At 39.6% G+C, this 11,886-nt stretch overlaps 1 protein-coding gene across 1 annotated transcript; it reads left to right on the top strand.

Moving 5' to 3' along the window:
• The first annotated feature begins 7,246 nt into the window (after positions 1 to 7,246).
• LOC103732068 (olfactory receptor 51I1) lies at positions 7,247 to 8,191 on the top strand. The gene has a single exon (XM_008830590.1). The coding sequence runs from the start codon at positions 7,247 to 7,249 to the stop codon at positions 8,189 to 8,191; it is 945 nt and encodes a 314-aa protein (XP_008828812.1).
• Positions 8,192 to 11,886: the final 3,695 nt, after the last annotated feature.

Raw genomic sequence — 11,886 nt, 5'->3', positions numbered from 1 at the left:
CTCAGCTTAAGTCAGGGCTTCTTGGCCACTTCCCCTGTGATTAATTTTGCCTCCAAAGGCTTAGAGATCATTGCAGAAGAGGTGACTGAAAGATTGTAAGAACCAGAGGATAACCAAAAAGAAATGGTTTTCCAGATACCTAGGAAGGAACTCATAAGAAATCACAGCAACAGTGACTGCATGCACAAGTACGATATAGGCTCAAGCCAGATACAATCCCAGCATAGATGTAGGGAACTGGGTAAGAAATCCCAACCCTCCTAGAGGAACTATTGGAAGCGGTAGCTGCTGGGATGAGGAGAGTCTTTTAAGGACATGGCTGCTGGTAGGTTAACCAGGCTCTAGTGGATGGATACACACAGAAGGACATTTGGGAACAAAATTTGACTCTGTATGCCTTAATATATTTATAACAGAGTACATGAAATTGTGTGGGAGGTAGTGAGGGGGGTGTATATAAGGGTAAGGACTTAAACACTATCAAAATATAGTGTATGAAATTTGCAAAAATTCAATAAAAAGGGAAAAAATGAATAAAAAATCACAAATGTCAAAAGAAATTAAAAAAAGAATTTAGTCCTGGAAATTGTTTAGATAGGATTCAAATCAACTGAACTGCCATTAGCTAGCGGTATAGATATAGTCTAGAGATTTTCAACAACCAGATCCATACCATGTGGATGTGAGAATCAAAGGTGGAATTATTAGAACTCCAACAAAGTTGAGCTTAACCAGCAGAAGCCAGAGTAACAGAAGAAGTATGAGCCATGCTAGAGATACCCTGAGGTGAGCCTGTTGACTGAGAAACCCTACACCTGTGACTGTTTCCCACCCACTGACTTCATCTGGATGACTGTTGATGATACAAGAATTTGGAATAGTCCTCAGATAATGACTGAGCATTTGCTGTATGGAGAAGAGCCTCACAAGGATGAGGAGTGGATTCCAAGGTACATGAACCTGGCCTTGGTGGAACAGAAACATGATTCATTCATCTTATTCTCACTATGCCATTGACGCTGTAAGATAAATGATCTCCCTGGGCTTTCGTCTTCACAATCAGCACCATACAAAGTGCTGACTCACTCCTTGTAAGACCATAAAAGGAGACCAAGAAACAAGACAAGCCTGACTCATCAATTTCTAAAAATCAGATATTCTGTTGCATAAAATGATCTAAAACTCAGCCAGATTTCACTACATTAGCATTTACATATGCTGAAGCCTACATATGTCTCCAGAACTTTGTCCATTCAAGCAGGTTGATGACTTTCTTCATAACACTGCCTACTACTGCCATGGATAGGTGTCTATGCATGGTTCTGAGACTCTTTGATTTCTTGTAAACACAAAAGGTATAAATTTTGCTGACATGATAGATACATTATGACAACTGCATTATTTATTGTGAAATACTTTATAAAGTTTTTCTAGGTGAGGTTCGAATGGGCAAACTGTTGGTGGCTAAATTTTTAAATACATCCTTTACAAGAATAGGTGCTATGTTGTTACTGATGCTGCACAACCACTAATGCTTAGAATAATACCTAAAAACTTCTCAATGCGGCATTTTCTCTACTTTTTTGGTTTTAGTCAAAATGACTAGCTTGTAATTTTTCAGATCTGTAATGTGGTTGAGATAAAAATGCTTGCCCATCCGGCAAATCTAGTCAGCCTATCTAGAGGTCTTTGTTTTAGGAAGGTCAGATGTTCCTCATCTAGCAACAATGAGTTGTCAATATTCCTTTAGAAAAGATTGGGGTCTGCTGTTCATTTTCCAAATTCTATGCAGGGTTAATATCTGGGAGTCTTTTGGGCCACCATGGCCAATAACTCAAAGGAAGGAGGTATCTCCTTTCTGGCATTGTTTCTTGTTATGTAGCCTTTAGCTATACATATGGACTTTTAAAATTTTATATTGACCCAATTAGTCTTTGGTTATACTTTCGTATTGGGTGTTTAAGGCCATACAGTTGGCCCAGATAAATCAATTTATTTTTACTCTTAAGGTCATTTGAGGATCTGTTCGTCAGGGGTCACATGGGCCTGGGAGGAGCCCCTGGCTCCTTTCTTTTACCAGTTCCATCTACGTGAAGATATCAAAGGTCCTGCTCGACCATTTCTGGCTTTTCTTGGGAGCATGGAGGAAATGTTCCCTCTGTGTTGACCCTCCTCTTTGTAAACTGGTTCAAGTCCATCTCATGGGGTCTCCACAGCCTCCTTGATCAAGAGGACAGGTGACCCACCACAATCACAGGACAGTTTGAGAGATGCTCATAGTACCCTGGAACTAGTTGACCTAGGAGGGCAAGGAGAAAAAAACCGTCCTTTATGTCCCTCTGACTAAATTAGTATAGGCCTCAAAGTATGTTTGTTAAACATCCAAGAATGTTATTTCCACCAGTCTGGTACTTTTGATTACCATGTGCTATGTAGATAAATCTTGGGCAAAGTCTAATTGTTCTCAGATAAACCTTGCCTAGACATATATTTCTTGATCTGGTATGTCTAATTTGTCAGTAGTTGTTTGACTAATATGGTTCCCTCTGTTTTATAAAACTAGCTAGGTATTATTTATCTCTCACATTGTCTAACCCCTCCATCTGGGAAGTGGGTGTATAGATGAGCAAGATGGTTTGGGGTGTTCTTTGTGTTATACACATACACACACAAATCAATAAATTATATCTCTCACATTGTCTAACCCCTCCATCTGGGAAGTGGGTGTATAGATGAACAAGATGGTTTGGGGTGTTCTTTGTGTTATACACATTCCACCTGCCTCTGCCTCCCAAGTGCTGGGACTGCAGGCATGTGCCACCATGCCCGGCCTATATGATGTTTTAAGACTCTGGCAGACATCGTTTTTGGAAACAGGATTGGCTAAACACCAACATCACAGTGTTATTAGCAAAAACAATGAGTCTTTCTGTAAGAAACACTGTACTTTAAAATGAAATGGAGATCTTTCTTAAAGGTTAAAAACTCATTCAATTTTATGTCTTACAGGGTTTATACTGAGTTTAATATTGTATAACTGTATTAATTCAACAGTGAACCTAAAAATTTTATAGCCACCTTTGAAAGAGATGTATCTTTGCTCTGGAAACTGTTATTGAGTATGTTAAAGCTGTAATGAAATGCTTCTTTTAAAAAATAAAAAAAATATATTAAAAAATGCTTGCATAAAATATGCTTTTTTGATGCTGGTATTTGTATACAAATTATATGGTATACTGTAATTCCACATGTTAATCTGTGGATAGATATGGATACATGAATTTGTTAGATTCTTTGTTGAACTACTAATAGTAATGGGGATATGTGTTTGAAATGTAAACTTTTGGTTGTGTGAGAACAGAAGTATTTTTTAATTATGCTTCATTATTTTTTAAATGTATACACGACTCATCTACATGAGCTTTTATAACCAATGTAAGAACACTTAGATTATAGTGTGTGTTTGCTCTATGGTTAATGGCTACAGAATTGGGAGACTGCAGAAGCACGGTCTATATGTGAATTTGAAAGAGGAAATGTGAGGGCTGGAGAGATGGCTCAGCAGTTAAGAACACTGGTTTTTCTTGGAGAAGACCCAGGTTCAAATCCCAGCACCCACATGGCAGCTAACAACTGTCTGTAACTCCAGTCCCTGGGGATCTGACAGCCTCTTCTGACATCCACGGGCATTGCATGACATGGGTCCACTTACCTACATACAGGCAATACACACATACACATAAAAATAATAAAATTTAAAAAAAGAAAGAGGAAATGTGAATATAAATCAATAATTGAATGTGTCTGAGTGTGTTTCTGTGGGGACTCAATATGTCAGTTTATATTTGTGTGCACTGTATGCAATGTGTTTACATCCCCAGTCAAGGAATATTATACTAGTGGGGATAGATGATGACATCAAGGATATCATAACTATGACCAAGAATGAGATTCCCTTGGGAGCAATTCTCCTCTATGTCAACTCTCTTATTCATTGATGCCACCATCCCTATTATGTTAATTACCCTTTCCTCCCTGAATACAAGAGTCTTGGGATTTGGGGCATTCATAAATGTATGTCATAGAAGGGTGAGCTGAGGCCGCTCTGCCGGCTGGACTCACAGCATGATACATCCAGAAAAGACACCTCTTCCATCCAGTGAGTGCTCCTTCCTCAGACAGACTACTGTGTTCCTTATCCAGATCTTATCCTGAATATTTTCATTTTACTGAATTTCTAGGCACCGTCTAACCCTTATGCCTAGTTTCTACACATGAGTCTAATGCATCTCCTCTAATGTCCAGGATCACAGAAAAATGAAGGCAGGTTTCAGTTTGAGTCAGTCTTAACACCAAATTACTGTCATTAGGCTAACAGGATAACACATCTGATTTATATTTTGTTTTGAGGATATTTCAGTCATCTTATTTTAAATGCCTGTAATTTGAATTATGATTGAGTGTACCTAGCTCTTGGGTAGGCAGCTTTAAAAAAATCACAAGAAAAAACTGTTCATCAGTAGCGTGCTCTTTAACTTTAGTTGAGTTTTCTGCATTAAGTGCTGTGGGAATATTATTGGGGATGTTATAGTGGGTCTGTTACTATTGCTGCATTTGTTATTTCTGTGTGTGTGTGTGTGTGTGACACAGAGAAAAAGAGTAATAGTGAGAGTGAGAATGAGTGTGTGTATGTGTTATTATGAATAAGTGTTTAAGGGAATGTAAACATGGAAAAATACTTGAAACATATCACACAATGCTGACAAGTAACCGTGGGATATTCTTAAGTTCTATGGTTTGATAGCACTGTGTGTGATCGTAGGAGGACACGACAGCTTCTGTGCATCTGTCATGCTTATGGAGTGTGCATGTATGAAAATCTAAAATGTCTATTTTCTGACACACTAGAGGCCCTGTGTAATGTGCGTGCTTGCATAAGCTGTGCTCCATCCTTTGGCCTTTCTTCCTAGATTGGTTACATTTGGGAAACTTTGACTGATGCCCCATAGACAAATCAAAGAAAAGCAACTGAAGTCAGTGTGCATCGTTCTTCATGGAAAATTTTCAGAACTGCTTTCCAGTCAGAAAGATCTAGAGTGCAGATGAAGTATTATCCTTCTAAATTACTTCAGTTTGCACACCAGGGATTAAGTCATGGTGGGGGTTTAGTCCTGTAGTTTTGAAGAATTCTTAGCATTTCTTGGAGATGCCAAGAATTTCCATTTCTTCATAACTTAGAGATAGTCTTGAAATAAAAATGTTATAAAAAAGCAAATCTGTGCAGCCTGGTTCTAAAATGACTTTTTAGAGATACTGACCTTAAAGTTGGGTTCAGAGGGAAAGAAGTTTTCAGAGAATAAGAGACAAGAAGGTCTAATGCTGAAAGGAGAGTTTTGATTTGTCAGGTGGAGAGGAGAGAAACAAAAGAAATACAGGAATTTATTCCTATAGCCCATACGTCTCAGGATAACTGCTTTTTCTGCATTCTTGTCACCAACAAAGTCCACTGTGTTTTTCAGTGGTCCTTGGAATAGGATGGACACTCTATAAAAGGATAAAAGGAACCATTATGCTTACGTTATGGAATAGACCTTTAATTTTGAGCTGTCTGTTGTCATGAAAAACAGCTGCAGAGATATTTGGGATGAAGACTGAAATGAAGCCTTTTTAATGGTAGGACTTCTCAATGTGCACCATCCTATTATTGCTTTTACTTAGAGCTATTGTAAAGACAGAAGAAAGATGAGAAAGAATACATAGAGAAGCTGATTTAAGAAAAGAAGTAGTGTCCTTAAAGGGAAAAGAGGCTTTCAAAAGATGGCGCCAACAGTGTTAACTCTGAAAGAGAGCTTGAATACATTAGGAACTTTAGAGACAAAGAGGTCATCATGGAGGAATGTGCTTAGATTGGGGAGAGAGTGTAGAATATGCAATACAATGAAATGAGTAGCAATAGCAGGTAAGGTCAATAAGCTCAAGACCCTGACATGGAGGATTGCAGAATGATCTTGGGGAGCAGACACACAGATAAATGACAAGCCCCCCTTCCTTGGCATCAGGAGTAATGTCCGGAAAAGTAAATTTGAATGGAAGTGGCAAAGGTCATAGGGCAGAAGCTAGAGAACAATGTTATCACGTTTTTATGACGGGATGCTTCTGTACACAGTTGTTTGCTGAAGAAAGAGAAGCAGAAAAGGCCCCAGATTGAAGGACTACACAGTGAACCGATGGAAGAGGTCTCTGGACGCAGCGACATGAAACAGAATCTTAAAAGCAGAGTGCTTGTCTTTGGAAAGGAAGACACAAGTTCTGCGCAGAAAGCTGCGGGTAAGAATGGATAAAGGTATTAGTCAAGTTAAAATTTAATAATAAGAAACATAAAATACGTATATTAATTCCAGTAAAACAGTTACTTCTTTGGTTTTTGTTTGCTTGCATAGCTGGTTTGGTTATCAAACTCTGGTTTACTATGTAGATTTCAAAGAAAAGAAAGAGGAGATCAGGATAACTTTAATCATGTAGTAGATCAGGAAGGAAATAAAGAAGGAAAAGTAAATAGATGAATAGACCAGGACAGTTACAGAGTCTCCCAAGCAGTGTGCAAACCCGAGAGGGCAAGAGGACTAGGAAGCAGAAGCCTAACATCAAAATTCGAATACATGGAATTTAATATTTCAGAGATAGAATGGTTTTTGATGATGACAAGTTCAGGGGTGATCATGACCTTGGGAGGCTGAGATGAAGTCTGGGTAAAGGTTGTTGAAGCTTAAGTTTTGTGGTCACAAGTCGTCTATCTTATCAGCTGAGGAGTTCTAAAAGGAATGGACCATTTTTCTATTTCTGTTTTCTACTAATTTCTGTATTTTACTCCCAAATTCCCAGAATGTGACTGCCAGAGCATATAGGAAAATGGTGGGTCACTATACCTTATGGTGAGGACTAGAGAGCTCTCATTACCCTGTCTTCTACCACATTGCCTTGCCGTGTTATAGGCACTTGTTTCATTGTAACCTTTTCACAGTTTCTACTATGCCCTAGAGAGTATGTTGGGTCCTGTGGTACAGAACTGAGTAGAAACACATTCCTACTGCAAAGAATTCAGATTCTAATGGGGAGGCAGAAATCCACACACACATTAAATTTCTGACCTTTTGTGTTGGAGACAGGGTATCTGTGAGAAAGTGAAGAACTTCCCCAGCACACCCACTTGGGCCCCTTCCCAGCTGCACTCTCCCATCTGCCTACAATGCTGAGCCTCAATGGCACTCCCTTCCAGCCAGACACACTCCAGCTGACAGGCATCCCGGGGGTGCAGACAGGTCAAGCCTGGGTTGCCCTGACTTTCTGCATCCTCTACTTCATCTCCATCATAGGCAACCTCAGTATCCTTGCTCTGGTCATCAGAGAGCCTGCTCTGCACCAGCCCATGTACTACTTCCTCTCTATGCTCTCCCTCAATGATCTGGGAGTGTCCCTGTCTACACTTCCCACCGTGCTTGCCACCTTCTGCTTCAACTACCGCCATGTTGGCTTTGATGCCTGCCTGGTCCAGATGTTCTTCATTCACACTTTTTCTTTTATGGAATCAGGCATACTTCTCGCCATGAGCTTTGATCGTTTTGTAGCTATTTGTAACCCACTGCGCTATGCCGCTGTGCTTACCAACAGTCGCATCTTGGCTATGGGCCTGGCCATCTTTGCCAAGAGTTTCGCCACCCTCTTTCCGTTCCCCTTTCTGGTGAAACGACTTCCTTTCTGCAAGGGCAATGTTTTGCATCACGCATACTGCCTCCATCCGGATCTCATGAAGGTGGCATGTGGAGACATCCGTGTGAACAACATCTATGGACTCTTTGTGGTCATTTTCACCTATGGCGTGGACTCAGTCTTCATCCTTCTTTCCTATGCATTGATCTTGAGAGCTGTGCTAGCCATCGCTTCTCGTGAGCAACGGCTTAAGGCACTCAACACCTGCATATCACACATCTGTGCGGTGCTGGCCTTTTATGTGCCTATAATTGCTGTCTCCATGATTCACCGCTTCTGGAAAAGTGCTCCAGCTGTTGTTCATGTCATGATGTCCAGCGTCTACCTGTTTGTTCCCCCCATGCTCAACCCCATCATCTACAGCGTGAAGACCAAGGAGATCCGCAGGGGCATCCTCAAGCTCGTTCATAAATCCCAGACCTGAGGAATGCTGAAGACTCTGACAGAGCACTTTAGCTGGAAGACTAAGCCTTTTCTGCCAGCTTTAGGAAAGCTAAAGAGAACATGAGGACTCAGATTCTTGATAATTCTGAATTCTGAATCAACAAAATAACTTCTTACTTAATAAAATGATGTGCCTAGTTACAGAATATTTACTGTGTGAAAATCTTTGTTCTCATTGTAAGAATGGTTTAGTGGTGAGTATAACGTAATGTTAAATGAACACGTATACCTGCCAAAAGATGTGGAAAAGAGAAACTGATATCCTCAAAAATGTTGGTCATCTTTGAGAGTTAGAGAACTCCTGCAAAAGAAAAAGGTGCAAACACAGGTGATTCTGCTATCACCAGGAATGAAGTGGTAAATTTAAATATAAAAACATTATGGAGGCTCAGGGTTTTCATATTTGTGGAAGCATACAGGCTGTGTTGTGTGGCTAGGAAGTAACTTGCAAGAGATAAGAGAGATTAGATGAGTGTTTGCTTCAGGACAGCAGGATGAGAGGAAGGTTAAGGCTCCGACATGTGTAACCGCCTAAGATCAAAGATTTTGCTAGAACAGTTTAGAAACTTAATTCTTCAGGCATGGCCCAAGGAACAGCAGCACTGCATATATTGTAGCTTGTCAGAGAACGGAATCTGAGGCCCCACATTCAACCTACAGAATGAGAACTGCATTAAATAAGAATATGGAGACTCCAGCTTAGAAAGCGTGCTGATTCTCCTAACACTTCCTAGGTCGTAGGTAGCTGTGCATCTGCTGTGAGATCAGAATGAAAAGATACATGAGCAACAAGAGGTTGGAAATGTGGTTCTCAGAGTAAGAGACCTAGACCAGCATAAGCAGCTGCACCTGGAAATTTGTTAGGCATGCAGATTCCAAGGACTTTTCTGAGAGCTCCTGAATCAGAAATTCTGGAGCTTGGATGCAGAAGTTTGTGTTTTAATAGTTTTTCCAACCTATTCTGATACTTTTAACTTAGAGTAACAGCTTAGAATATTTGGAGAAGTCAGAATTACTTTTTCTCAATGAGGTTTCCCATTGAGAAGCCTAAGTCAGTAGTGAGTGATTTTTAAAGTTGGGGGAAACTGAGTTCATCACAGGCATATGGTTTCAAAGGTGAATGTAGACTTACAGCTTTCTGGCCTCTGTGAGATAAGAGAAATGGAACATAGACTTGGTTTCAGATAAGAATTTGATTGGCAGGCTCTAGCCATCTCACAGTGGCTGCCCCATGATAGACTCCCTTTTTTCCCAATCCTGATCCTTATCTTTACGTTTAGATGGGGCTTCCATATAAGCAGATAGACCCTAAAGAGAAAAAAAAAAATAAGATTTTGCAATTAGACAAGGGATCAGGCAAGAGCATATCAACGGCAGTATACACAAGATCCTGATCAGGATCTTTTCTGAGAAGTCTTTTACTCCACTGTAGAAAGTTTCATTTACATTTCACAGGGCATGTTTATTTCCCCATTTAAATTTTCAGCTGTGAGGATGGAGAGATGGCTCAATGGTTAAGAGCACTGGCTGCTCTTGCAGAGGACCTGGATTTGGTCTCAAGTAACCCACATAGTAGCTGACAGTGGTTCATAACTCCACTTCAAGGGGACTCAATGCCCTCTTCTGGCTTCAGTGGAACTTGCATGCACAGGTACACTGAAATACATGGAGGCTTTGGTGCTACAATAATATTGAATATGTAAGTACCTTCACACAGGTGACTTTTGGTGTCTACAACAAACTTTTTGTTTTGAAATTTGCACTTATGCTGTATGTTATAATATCATTATCAGAATGAATATATTTAGAATTTCTCTTGATTTAGTAATTCACCTAATGGAGATAGATACAGTCTCTTGTAAAAGAACAAAGGTCAAATGTCAACAGTGGCATGGCTAGAGTCACGTCACTCCACCAGTTTTGAACTCCCTGCCTCTTCTTTTCAGAATCATGTCTGATCTGAAACTCCTCCTTTCCTCATGATTCTGTGACCTTACTACCTAAGTTGTCTTGAATTCTGCATCCTGGGTTCCAACTCATTATTTCCAACTCAACTCATTGTATAGGAATAACGGGAGCAGAAGCTCTCTTCCCTTTGTAACTTCATAGCTCCAAAAGAACAGGGAGTCTTCTCTCTCAACCTGCTTTCCTCTCCACACCAATATATTATGTGACAGAAAAGGGAGGCAGTTTTCCTTCCATTCTTTCCCTCAACAGAGCTTCATTCAATTTGAGACTAAAATGAAGAAGAGGTAAAATGATATACTTAATGCAAATAGACACCTTGAAGAGAAACTTACTAGAGGATTGGAAATTTGGACCTTCATCAGGGCTGATGGTGAGGATAGTATGTGTGCCATATTCTACTGAAAACAAAACATCTTTTTATTTCATTTCATTTAACTATCTCCTGTAGTTACTAACCTATTCTATGAGAAACAGGTTCCAAATGGAAAGAAAGTTAATTTCCAGGATAGTATGTGTACCATATTCTACTGAAAACAAAACATCTTTTTATTTCATTTCATTTAACTATCTCCAGTATTTACTAACCTATTCTATGAGAAACAGGTTCCAAATGGAAAGAAAGTTGATTTCAGAAAAAAAAAATAAGATTTTGCAATTAGACAAGGGATCAGGCAAGAGCATATCAACGGCAGTATACACAAGATCCTGATCAGGATCTTTTCTGAGAAGTCTTTTACTCCACTGTAGAAAGTTTCATTTACATTTCACAGGGCATGTTTATTTCCCCATTTAAATTTTCAGCTGTGAGGATGGAGAGATGGCTCAATGGTTAAGAGCACTGGCTGCTCTTGCAGAGGACCTGGATTTGGTCTCAAGTAACCCACATAGTAGCTGACAGTGGTTCATAACTCCACTTCAAGGGGACTCAATGCCCTCTTCTGGCTTCAGTGGAACTTGCATGCACAGGTACACTGAAATACATGGAGGCTTTTAAAACCCCTCCTAGATATAAAAATAACTTTCAGCTGGAAAGAACACTATGATTTCTCCACAGATGTCTTTAAATTAAAAATATTAATAAAACCTTTTTACTAGTTTCTATTTGTTGTGCAAAAGATGGGTTTTGCAATGACATTTTTGTTCAAGTATATGACTTTGACTGTATTTCCCCATTACCCACTCTTGCCTTCCATATCCAAATAACTCCTCTTCCACATGCATGTCATATGTATGTGTGTATGTGTTCCACACATGAGAGAAAATGAGATATTTGTTTGAGTCTTCTCTATTGTTTAGTAATATATAAAATAATGAGTTTAATTATAACATTTTCATAAATACAAAAATATTTTACATTGTTTATATCCCCTCCAACAGCTCTCCCTTGTCCACTGTCCCCTCTTCTCCTTTCTGTTGGTCCCCTTCCTCCTCCAAATAGTCTCCCTTCTGCTTCCATCACACATACACCCCCCCACAATACACTAAGGCATGCACACACATGCACACATGCACAGGCACACACGCAAACATGAGAGAACATGCAGTATTTTCGCTCCTTTTCCCTTTTGTTGTCCTCTCTTAGTTCTTTTCCTTCCCTTTAGAATCCGTTGTCTCCCCACACTGTAGCAAATGTACTTTCATATTATCTATATATTCCATATCAATATATAATTAACTGCGAACTCCGATTATGAGAGAAAATGTGAA

This window comes from Nannospalax galili, unplaced genomic scaffold, assembly GCF_000622305.1.
Source record: "Nannospalax galili isolate Female #2095 unplaced genomic scaffold, S.galili_v1.0 scaffold635, whole genome shotgun sequence".
Taxonomy (NCBI): Eukaryota; Metazoa; Chordata; class Mammalia; order Rodentia; family Spalacidae; genus Nannospalax; species Nannospalax galili.
This window is presented reverse-complemented; position numbering and strand designations above follow the sequence as displayed.